The sequence below is a fragment of the Hyperoodon ampullatus genome (genome assembly GCF_949752795.1).
Source record: "Hyperoodon ampullatus genome assembly, chromosome: 17".
Lineage (NCBI taxonomy): Eukaryota > Metazoa > Chordata > Mammalia > Artiodactyla > Ziphiidae > Hyperoodon > Hyperoodon ampullatus.
In genome coordinates this window covers 77570830-77582969 of record NC_136930.1, presented here as the reverse complement: position 1 = coordinate 77582969, position 12140 = coordinate 77570830, and the positions used below count along the sequence as shown (strand labels likewise).

The following is a 12140-nucleotide window of genomic DNA, read 5'->3' as shown; positions in this document are numbered from 1 at the left end:
AAACAATTTACAGTCAGAGGCTGGAGATTAAGAGAGAAGGGTCAGGGGCTTCCCTGGTGGCTCAGCGGTTAAGAATCCACCTGCCAATGCAGGGGACACAGGTTCAAGCCCTGGTCTGGGAAGATCCCACATGCCGCGGAGCAACTAAGCCTGTGCGCCACAACTACTGAGCCTGCGCTCTAGAGCCCGCAAGCCACAACTACTGAGCCTGCATGCTGCAACTACTGAACCCACGCGCCTAGAGCCCGTGCTCCACAAGAGAAGCCACAGCAATGAGAAGCCCACACAGCGCAACGAAGAGTAGCCCCCGCTCGCCGCAACTACAGAAAAGCCTGCGCACGGCACTGAAGACCCAACGCAGCCATAAACAAACAAACAAATAAGTAAACAAGTAAATAAACTATAAATAAATATAAATAAATATACATACATACATACATACTTTGGGCCTTAGGGGCATCCTCAGGAGGGTGAGGGGGCGTGGCTGCCGCTCCAAGGAGCTCTATTTATAGAACAGGCAGCACCTCTGACCCTTGTATTTGCCACAGGGCCAGAGTTTGCTGACACCCTGTCGTACAATATTATGGCCTATCTGCCCACAAATATGTCAAGGTCGTCATGTGACGAAGAATTAACGTTACCCAGCTCCTGGGAGGTGCCCCTAAACCCATGAGATTTCCTGGACACCAAAGTGATGGCAGCATCTGAGCCGCATAACAGCCTTGACGGCTCACACCAGTGAGGGGCTCTGCCAGCCGGAAAGGACAACCACGGGGTTAGAGTTCAGGGTCTTCAATCAATCAGGGCTATGAGATGAAACTCTGGACACCAAAGCTTGGGGGTGACCCACGTGTACTGTCAGAGGGGGATGAGAGGCGGGGGATGTGTCTGAGGACATGGAAGTTCCGAGGCTGGGAGCCTCCCAGACCTCACCTCACCCTGGGCATCTCTTCCTTTTGCTTATTCCGACTTTATCTTTCTGCTAAGATAACACCATAATCGTAAGTACAGTATTTCCTGAGTTGTCCTAGGGAACTATCAAAACTGAGGGTCTGTGGGGACCCCCCAATTTGTAGCCAGTGGTTTGAGGTGAGGGAAGCCATGGGGACGCTGGAACCTGCAGCTGGTGTCAGACACCCTGGGCAAGCGGGGGTCTGGGGGGCCATGCCCTGACCTCGAGTTTAGCCATGAGAGCTGAGGAGACGATGAGGACTCTTCCAGCCTGGAGACTAGACATGGGCCCAGGTGGGATCTTTGTGCTGAAAAGGTTGTTACTGGGGCACCTGGTAACACAGGGTCTGAGGGTTAGAGGGTCACAATGTATCAGTTTCCCGATTGTGGCCGTGGAGGAGAATGTCCTCGTTTAGGAAATAACTCAAGGTTTCAGGGGTAATGGGGCATGTTGACAACTTATTTGTCAATGTTTCAAAAAGAAAAAAGTTCTTTTATGTTATCAGTCCAACTTCTTTGGACATTTGAAATTGTGTCCAAAAAAAGCCCACAGGATCTTTAAAAGTTAAAATTAAGTAAGGGGTGGGGGCAGAAATGGACCCCGATGCCACCCTCCACCACCCCAGCCCCTGCGAGTGAGCCCCGGTGCATGCGGTATGTTCTGGTCTCCCCTCCCACAGCAGGATGAGCCCCGCTGCCCTTGGGCGAGCTGGTCCTGAATTACTCACCACCCACGCTCCTTCCTTGGGCTCCTGCATGTACGTTGCCCTGTTACCCAGGACGCGCTGTGGGCCCCGAGGTCTCCAGGGGCCCTGTGGTCACCCTGCGCCCAGCCAGGGATGCTCCGTCAGGCCTGCCAGTCCTGGCAACTGTTAGGGCTGAGAGCTGACGAGATCGCCCAGATTGTTGGGGAAATAGTTCTAGCTCAGCCTCTGAAAGCAAGCTGTGAAAATACCCTTTTCGGGAGGGAAGTGGAGAAGGCAGGGGTATACCAAGTCTGCCATGGGGTATCTAATGCTGGGAAACAGCAGCATGTATGCAGCAGAAGGTGAGATGGCCCAGACTTGCTCAGTGTCATCTTCAGAACCAGGCTGCTTGGGGACAGTCCCCACCGGTCCTGTGCGGTCCCTCATGGTGGAAAGCCACAGGAGAGCCAACCCCAGGCTCTGCCCTCATCAATCTCTAGGCTGTGGAGACTGGGAAACCCTGCAGGACACAGAGGCCACTGCCTAGAACCTGCCCAGGAGGGCAACTAGGAGCTCCAGGCAAACCCAGCAAACAACCACCCTGGAAGACGGCGTGGGCACAGCCGCTGCCAGCGAGCTGAGGACAGAACGCCTTGTTTCATCCTGAAGAAGGAATGAGGTAAAGCGTTTGGCCATCTGCCCACCTATGGCTGCCACTGGGGTAAATTTCAACAAAGCTTCAGCCAAGTGCCCCAAGCCCTTGGCATCCTGAGCCTGCCCTGGGAAACCGACCCAGGCTCCCAAAGGGCAGCAGGAGCTCAGAGCTGGCAGAGCAGGACACCTGCAGCGGCCTCCTCAACCAAGGTCTCATGTGAGCCCCCTCCCCAGGCAATCGTGCACCCCCAGTCCAACCATGGGTTTGGGTAAGCTCAAGTTTCACTCAATGCCAAGAGCTGGCTCTCAAGACCCTGTGGCTGTAGGAATTCCTGGATCTGACTGGAGCAGGAATGCCTGCCCAAGCTGCTCCAATGGGAAGACCGCCCCACAGCCCCAGAATCCTGCCCCGGGAGATACGGGAGTATGAGAGACCCTGCAGCTTAAGGCGCCCTGGACGCCGATGACCAGCAAGGCCCGTCACTAGTCCAGGACACTGGGAGTGGAGGCGAGAGGCAGCCCTCCCCTGTGAGCCCCAAACTCTCCGCCTGGATGCCAACTCTCCTTGGAGTGCTGGGGCGGCCCGAAGGGAGGTGAGGTAGAGGCCTGAGGTGGGGCCTGTGGAGGCCGTGCCCAGCGTGGATGGCGTGGGCACCGCGGCGCTCAGCTGCCCCACTGGGCAGCACAAGAGATCCCTGGAAGGCAGCTTCAGAGTTCCCAGCAAGACCCTGCTGCCCCTCCCAGCCCCCGCACAGGCCCCGCACGCCTAAGAATGGGACGCAGCGGGGAGAAGCCGCCACCTTGCCGGCCCCCTACCTGCTGAAGCGCCCGATGCCGTCCGCCACGAGCCGCATCCGCCTCCTCTCCTGTGGCTCAGCCATGAAGTACCTCGCCCCGAGGAGCAGGGGCGCCCCCAGCACCGCGGCGGAGAGTGCCTTCTTCCACAGGGGCCGCGGTCTCGAGGGCCTGGAAGACGACAGGCACACGGCCGGGGTTACTTCCCGTCTGCCCCGGCCCCTCCAGCCTTGGCTCTCCAGGCCCAGCCCACGGCCGCTGCGGCCTCACCAGGACCTCGGCAGGCAGCACCGACTCCGGACGCCTGTGTGGTCACCGCAGTGCTCTCTGACCTCCGGGTCCGAGTCACCTCGCCTGAGCCCCCCAGACCCCCAGACCCCAGGGCTCCAAGTGGGCTCCAGCCTGCCCACTGCCCACCCGGCCCTCCAACCCCTTGCTGCCGCTCTTGCTCTGGCCCGCCCTCCCCCACTCTCTGAGCCCACAGCCCTGGCCGAGTCCCAGGCCAGGACCCTGGCGGTGGGGCAGCCGCGCACCGCACATGGGAGCAGGCGCGTCCCGTCTCGTGGGTGGCGTAGAGGAGGCACGGCCCCCCAACGGAGGTCGCCCCTGCCTGATGAGGGGCACATGCCCTGGAGGGTGCCTGTGGCCAACTCACCACCTTGCAGGCGGTGCCCCGAGGTTTCTCCTGAAGAAGGCAGTGGGGGATGGCCAGGGCTTCAGCCTGCCCTGCAGCAGGGCCGAGTGGAAGTGGCAGAGCTGGGACTGCGAAGTGAGCAGAGGGCACGGGGTTGGCGGCGGGAACATGCCCCCTGGCCTCACACAGGCAGGGACCCTCCCCCCCGCCCCAGACACGTCACTGAAGAGCCCTGGTGCTTCCTGGGCCCTCGCGTGTCTGACGCAGGGAGGCAAAGGCTCCGCCGGGTTAAGAGCAGGCTGAGGGCCGAGCACCACGCGAGGGAAGGGAAGGCTATGTGCATCTGCACACGGGGCGTCCTCCTCGGAAGCCCCTCCACAGGCCACTGGAAATGCCCCTCGGTCCCTGCCCCTAACACTCTGCTGGGCCCTGAGAGCCCTCGTTCCCTATTTCCCGCTGCTGAGACCAGCGGCCTCCCAAGGAAGGGTCGAGAATCTTCACCACACGATCAGAAAGGAGGCAGAGGGCCTTGGGGTGGTGCCTGCTCGGAAAGCAAACGAGGGCACAAGGAACCTGTGCTTGCTGAGCCCCCAGCGGTCAGACCTGGAAAGCTTCTGCCTGGAGGAGGGAGGGGAAGGCTGGAGGTGCCACAGCCGAGGGACAGGTAGAGAAGCAAAGTGCCGGGGAGACAGGCCAACACGCTGCGCTGTCTCAGGGGCCACGGAAGAAACATCGCGGCGCTCCTGCGCTCACTGGCAGCCTTGGTCTCCCAATCTTATTTGAATAAGACCTTAAAGAGTTCCTCAACCACAGACTCCCCAACTCTAAATTCTCAGTTTTTAGGGAAAAAAAAAATGTGCAAAGTCAGTCACAGCCCACAACACAGGCGTTAGCGCTATTATTATGGGCCGAACGGGGAGCTGACGTTCCCGTCACTTTCCGGCCGAAGCACACGGCACACGGCACATGGCACACAGCACCTGGCACACGGCACACAGCACACAGCCCTGAAGACAATTTCGAGGATGCAAAACTACACAAAAGTCAGAGGAAAAGGTCCATGACCTGCCGTCCCAAGAGGAGAACAGGACAGAAAGTTCCACCCCATAAGGCCATGCACAGCAAGTGCAGATCCTCAAGGAAAACCCCGCAAAGGCAAGAGAGGCAGCGGCGGGCGGACTCGGGCATGCAGAGCCCCAGGCCTTCTGTGCCAGAGGGCGGCCCAGCCTGCTGTCCACCCCGCTGCCCCCCTACCTGGCCCGCACGACCTGACCTGGCCTGGGGCATGGCACACACGGCAGCTGCAGGCTGGGACCCCAGTCACCTCCCACCTCACAGTTGACAAGGGTCTGTGGTGCCAGCAGGCGTGGGGGGCGGGGAAGGCCCGGCTGCTTCCACACCGGGCCTCCCCCTCAGGCAGCCCTGCCTGGCTGCCTGGCGCTGCCTGCTCTCTGCGAGGTGTCCAGACCCCTGTACCCCTCATCCGAGCCCACGTCTGCGACCGCACACACCCACCAAACACACCCTGCCCGTGAGGAGCCACGTGCGACCAAGGACCACAGCCAGAACCCTCCTGCCCGCATCCCTGCTGCCCTCCTCTGGCTCTGGCCCCGTCTCCAGCAGGCCCGTCCTCCCCCACTCTCTGAGCCCACAGCCCTGGTTGTGTCCCAGGCCAGACCCTAGCGCGGGGTGGGGGGGGGGGTGGGGGGCCGCACGCTGCACGCAGGAGCAGCACCAGGTGAGAGGGCGGCAGGGATCCCACGGCCTGGCAGCAAGTGGGTCTTCCACCCGGACGCTGGGGCAGAGGAAGCCAGGAAAGTAAGGGCATTGCTGGGGAGGAGACAGGCCCGTGTGGCTTGTGACTGGAAAACATAACGTGTGGTCAGAGGTGGGGAGGGGCGCCGACAGAAAAGGGTGGGCAGCAAAGTGAGCTGCAGCGTTGGCGGGGGGGTCCCAGGGTTTTCATGCAGGGAGGGGGCGTACGCTGGAGTGGTCAGCCTGGGAGGAGGCCGGGCCAAATACCCAGCAAGAGGGGGCTGGAGCCCGAGGCGGAGCTGTGGCCTGGGGGCGGGGGTGGGGTGTGGGGTAGGTTCAGGGCCAGCGTGAGGAACCAGGCAAGACGGCCGAGGCCCGGACGCCCCGCACGCCAGCTGCCTGCTCCTCTGGCCAGCGAGCGCTCTGCCGCGACTCTGGCCTTCTCAGAGATCACAGGCCCACGGAATGAGGAATGACAACAGCCCCGGGGCTCCTCGATCGTCATCAGTGACCCTGAGGATTCCCAAGCCTGGGGTGTCTCTACACAGCAGCCTGGCCGCTCCAGAAAGCCATTAGCATCCACGCATTAAGAACTACTGGTGCCCAGCACCGTCATTTATCAGTTCTCTCTACTTCCGTAAATATTTGCAATTTTCCCTTAGAAGTTAAAAAAAAAAAGTCACGAGAAAAAACGTGGGACGACTTTGCACCAAGTGCAAAGCATGAACCCTGACTAAAACCTCAATCTTAAAGAAAGCACCTATGGGACATTTGAGGGACCCCAGACACCAGGGAGCACAAAAATTAGGATTTTTAGGCCTGACGGTTACTGTGGTTACATAATATCCTTGTTTAGGGGCTGCACACTGAAGTATTTAGAGATTATGTGTCAGAATGTCTGTGACTTACTTTCAAATGATCCAACGACAACAAAATATATATTTTCAAATAGAAATAGATCCACTAGGGCAAGATGTTAATAATGGGTCGATCTAGGTGGTGGCATCTGGATAATTAACTCTCTGGGACCACGCTGTCAGCTTGTCCCTACGTGTAAATGTTTTCATGATCAAAGGTGCAATGCGTCTGCTATACTCTCAGATTCCAGTCAGGAAGGCGGCATGTGGAAGGCGAGGTAGCTGGTACAGGAGAGGCAGACCTGGCACTGTCTGGAGACACTCCTAGTTGTCACAACTCGGGGGAGGGGGTGCTCCTGGCATCAAGGGGGTAGAGGCCAGGGACACCACGCAACACCAGACACGGGAAGGCCCCGCCCCAGAGACTCAAGTAGAGCCTGGAGCCAGACTTCTGGGGCTGGAGTTGGAATCTGGGCTCCAGCACTTACCAGCCACGCGGCGTGGGTAAGTGCCTTCCCTCTGTGCCTCAGTTTCCCTGTCTGTAAGGTGGGGACTGCGGTACTGCTGAAGTGAGGGTGAGTGAGCTGACATCTGCAAAGCCCTCGAGCAATGTCCAGCCCAGCGTGCAGGGCAGGCGGAGGCACACGCTGAAGCTACCTGCCGCTAGGCCCTCCTCACTGCACTAAGCTGCCCGCTGGTCCCCAGTGCCCTAACCCTCCTCCCAACAACCCTGACCCCCTTGCTCTGCAGACCACCCCACCTAACAAGAAGGACGTATTTGCTGGGTTGAACTCAACTATTTATATCGTATTTATTTCTTTGGTTGCACCAGGTCTTAGTTGCGGCAGGTGGGTTCCTTAGTTGCAGCTCCAGGGCTCCTTAGTTGTGGCATGCATGTGGGATCTAGTTCCCTGACCAGGGATCGAACCCAGGCCCCCTGTATTCGGAGCACGGAGTCTTATTCACTGCGCCAGCAGGGAAGTCCAACTATTTATATTGAAAGATCGTCAGCTGCCCCCTGCTTTTTCAGAAGGAAAAAAGGGTTTGTTTAGCCCAGAAGAGAGACTACAGATCCTCCTCGACTTATGATGGGTTAGGGCTAGGGTCAGACCCACTGTAAGCTGAGAACATCGTAAGAGGCAAAAGTGCATTTAATACACTGAGCCTACCGAATGTCCCAGCTGAGCCTGGCCTTCCTGAAACGCGCTCACAACACTCACATTAGCCTACAAGGGGGCGAAACCACCTAGCACAAAACCTGTTTTATACTAAAGTGCGGACTATCTCATGTAACTGATTGAAAGTGAATACAGAATGGCCGTCAGGGCACCGCTCTGCACCCTCGTGACCTCGGGGCTGCCGGGGAGCTGCCCAGCATCAGGAGAGAGTATCCACCCTGCATCACTGGTCCAGGAAAAGATCAAAATTCAAAATTCGAAGCATGGTTTCTACTGAATGTGTATCACTTTTGCAGCATCATAAAGTTGAAAAATCTTAAGTCAATCCATCATGAGTCAGGGGCCAACTTATGAAAAGCTTGGAGTACATTATATACAGACATAAAGAAATGCTCAGCTACTGGAGTGGACGGGCAGCAGAGAGGGCCTCGCTGCAAAGTCCCATGGGGACTGCACCCTGTGACAGAGAAGGAAAATGGCCAAAGCTGGTTGATAATGATTACATTCAGAGGGAAAGAAAGGACGGATCCACGAGTTATTCTAGCCGACGGGCCAACAACCTGGAGGCACAGGGTCAAGAGGCTGCGGGCGCCAACGCTGAGGTGAGGGCTGGCAGGGGCTGTCACACCCAGAGCCCGGGCACAGCTGCTCCAAAACCACGGCTGAGCCCAGCATCACACCTCCTCCCCCAGAGGCCCCGCACACGTGGTCTGCGTATTTCTGACTTAGAAGCAGCAGAAGACTGCGGGAGAGGAGGGCGCCCCTGATAGAGGGCTCATCCTCCAAGCCCTGCCACCTGGGGCAAGACCAGAGTCCATCAGGGAGACTCTGAGGGGCACACGATGAGGACACCCCAGAGGAGAAGTGTGTGCAGCCCCAGCCGCTTTTCTGGTGACCCCAGTGGAATGGCACAGAACGGCGTACAGACGGCACAGAACTCAGCGCCCTCGTGCTGACGGGGTGCCGTGGAGCGGGGCAGGGCCCACGAGGGCCGAGCGCTGCGCTGCAGCAACACAGGCCCAGCCCGCCGGCCTCACCAACCTTCACCCTCTGCCTGGGGGCGACTCCCCGCTGACACCTTGCCAGGCTGGAAAGGTGAAACATGGTAGAAATAAAGTACCTCGCTCAGGGTCTGGCACCTAACAGGTGTTCAACAAAAGGTGGGCATTTCTGACGGTGGGGCTTTCACACATATCTCCTCACATGGTCCACAGCAGAAACGCCTGGCGAATCTGGGGGTGGAGCCCAAGTCAAACCGCTGCCCCCTAGTCGTCACCCTGTCCTTCCCCAGATGGCAGGTCCTGACAGCCACAGGGCGGAGCACACTGTCCCCCTGAGCCATTAGTAGGAAGGGTCTGGTGAGGAAAAGTCAAGTCACCTAAGTGACAAATAAGTTTACACATCAGGATCATATTAAAACATACAGCTCTTTTACAGGAGGATGCTGAACCTGAATCGTTTAAGGCACGAGGCCCCTGCTGCGCCCGCAGCCTCCTAACCGCTATCCACCACCAGCAGGGGCTCTGGTAGGGAAGCTGAGGACCAGCGTCCACAGCCTCCGAACACACGGCCGATACAGAGGGGGCACGGCCAGAAGAGTAACCGCCCCTGACCACGGTCCCCGTGACAGTTTTCTGTTGTTTTCGGAGGAGCCACCACTGCAGCAGGAGCTCTGGCTGCAGCTCATCACTCCCAGCACTGACTTCTCACTCTCTCTCCTGGGCTAAACATCTCTCTGGCAGACCTTGGACAGCCGCGCGGAGCCCGGCCCAGGCCTGCTCCCCAGGCTGCCCTTCTGCCTAGAAGGCCCTTCCCCCACCCTGATTCACCACGGTTACCACCCCCCCACTCCCCCCCACTGTCCTTATCACACAGGACTGTGCCTGGTAGTTTGCAGTCTTTCTCCCCACCAGCCTGAGGGCCCACCCGCCAATCACCTCCGTACTTCGACTAGCCCTGTGCTTTCTAAGATAAAGCAGAAACTCCATGAATGCTTGCTGAATTAAGATAAACGGTGAATGAGCCAGAACCCCACCTGGCCCAAGCGAGGATGTCACTGAGCAACAGGGCGAAGGCCACCGTCAGGGGAGAGACAGCCCCAGCCCCGACCGCAGCCTGGCCCTGGGCCGGCCTCCAAGGATGAGGCCTCCTGCTGACGACGCCAGAGCGCCCCCAGGGCCCCCAGTTGCCTGGCTCCGTTCCAGCTGGGATGCCCAGCGACTCCCCGAATGTCCCCATCACAGAGACATCCCTGAAGCCCAACGAGGTCATGTAGCTATAAATGTAGGGCAGAGCCCGCAGCCAGACCTTCCAAGAACCAGTCCGGCACGATTCCCACCACATCACAGGTAACCCAAACCACACCCGGAGCTCAGGCAGGAGCGTGGCAGCAAACATGTTCAGAGAGGGCTGTGGGTTCCCAGGACACGCTCCCGCACACAGAGCCTTCTCACCAGGATGACCGCGCACGCGGCTTTCCTGGGGCGGTCCTGGCTTATATGGGTTGTCCCAGCACCCCTCTCACTCCAAAAGCCTCCCAGTTGGGACAAGATGAGATGGGCCTCCTCTACCCCGGCCTCTAGTGCTTTCTTTTTTTTTATTTTTTTTTTTTATGCGGGCCTCTCACTGTTGTGGCCTCTCCCGTTGTGGAGCACAGGCTCCGGATGCGCAGGCTCAGCGGCCATGGCTCACGGGCCCAGCCGCTCCGCGGCACGTGGGATCTTCCAGGACCGGGGCACGAACCCGTATCCCCTGCATCGGCAGGCGGACTCTCAACCACTGCGCCACCAGGGAGGCCCTCTAGTGCTTTCTTAACGGTGCCTGCACAGTCTGTCGGCAGAAACAGGGTGCTCGTCGGGAACTCAGCTAACAATCTACAAAGTAGCAAAAAGAGCTGTAGTAGTAACACTCAGATAGATACTACAACCCTCACAAACTCTGTGTGTGCTTTAACACAGCACTCATGTTTTCGGCACAAGCTGAGTTGTCTGTTTTTCTAACACTCTACTGATTAGACACAGCAGATTAGAAGGAAGGTGAAAGGTCACTGCAGGACAAACCAGCCCCCCCCCACCAGCAGTAAGAAGCAACTGCTGAGTTTCATGAGGCCTGAAACAGAGAAACTACAAAGAGGTGACAAGCACCTGGGCAGTTTAATGGTCAACAGCCCTGCGCGCACACCAGGAGAGGAAGCCAAAGCATAGACACGTTCTCATGGTTAGGAAGAGAGAGCCCGGGAGTCTGGGCCCAGAAGAGGTGGTGGATGACCGTGATGCCCTGTCCTTTTCTTTTCCAAGGGTCTGTGACCCTCTCAACACGAGTCAGGACTTAGAAGGCTACTGGGCCCCGCTCCACTTACTGGTCATGAGCATCTCCTCATCAGGGGCTAAAGCAGCCTGGAGGATTGAGTGAACTGACTGTGTGAAGCAGCTTTATAAACTATAAAAAGATAAATAAACTATAAAAGACCAACTCAGTGTCTCTCTGCCGCACTCTCAGACTGCTTCACCATCTCGGCCCATAAAACACCCCTATGTAACGGAGCTGTTCACTGCAAGCCACAAAAGGTAACGGGCGTTTATTTGTATTAATACCTAAACCCACAAGGCTAGGCTTATTAGAAAAAGACAAGGTCTACAGAAAATTCCAACTTGAAAACGCTGATGAGCCGCCCTCAGTCTCTTCAGCTCTAAACCAACCACAGGAGAAAAGGGCTAGATTCCTGGGGAGGGAGTGGCTAAGATCTGGGTCAATGACTATGACACCCGGTTTGAAAGGTGCTAATCCAAACCGCAGAGGCGCAATAAAACGGGGAGGCCCGACCAGGAAAAAAACTGGTAAGTCAGCTGCCACGTTCAGGATCAAAAGAAGCCTGAGTTAGGAGGGCAGCCCAGGGCCAGGCAGAAGCCTAGGAAGGCCTGAGAGGGGCTTTCGGAGACGGGGTGGGAGGAGGGGTGGCTCTGCGCCGGGCTGGTGCAGCCATCAGCCCACCTGCCGCCCCTCCCAGCCCCCAAAGTCCTCTGTCTCCCCAGAAGCAGGGGGGCAGCTGTCAGCCCAGGATGACCCAGGGCGGGGGGGTTGGTGACCAGGCGAAAAGGGTGCCCAAGGGAGCAGGTAAAAAGAAAGACGGGGGATCCGGTCTGGGATTCTGGCAGAGTCTGCAGCAGCGACGGGTCTAAGGGAGACACGGGGCGGGAGGAGGGGTCAGGCGCTGGGCAGTCGCCTCGGGACAGTGTCTCCTTGGGGAGGGGAGCCCGTGAGGGGACTAGAGGGCCATCCTTCGCAGGGTTGGAGCGGCTTTGGAGAGGCCGCCTCTGAGACAAGGCTCCACCACGGAGAACGTGCTTCTGAGGAGAAGGGGGGCTGTGGGCTGCGTCGGGAAGGCAGCCTCTCCAGTGGGCCCCTAAGTGGCTCCCGGAATCTCCCCACAGGGCCTGGGGGCTGAAGTGGGGGCCCGAAGGACAGGGCGCCTGAGGGCTGTGACGGGCTCCTTCCAGAGCCCTGAGGGTCCCTGTCGGGCGAGAGGACCTCTGGGGGCAGGGTCTCGGGGCCCTGCGGGTCCCGGCCGGGCCGCGGGAGGGGCGCGGGCGCGCGGGGGGCTCACAGGTCTCCACATCTTCGGGGCCGCAAC

The 12140-nt window shown here is 58.6% G+C and overlaps 1 protein-coding gene across 1 annotated transcript in view; it reads right to left on the bottom strand.

The window, feature by feature from the left end:
• ADCK5 (aarF domain containing kinase 5) overlaps positions 1-12140 on the bottom strand; it is a 16224-nt gene extending 4084 nt beyond the window's left edge. The window contains exons 1-3 of the mRNA XM_079722565.1: positions 12114-12140; positions 3742-3848; positions 3108-3257 (exon numbers count right to left, since the gene is read on the bottom strand). Of these exons, the coding sequence (XP_079578691.1) occupies positions 3108-3257; positions 3742-3848; positions 12114-12125 (269 nt within the window). The 5' untranslated portion in view covers positions 12126-12140. The remainder of the gene's footprint in view (positions 1-3107; positions 3258-3741; positions 3849-12113) is intronic.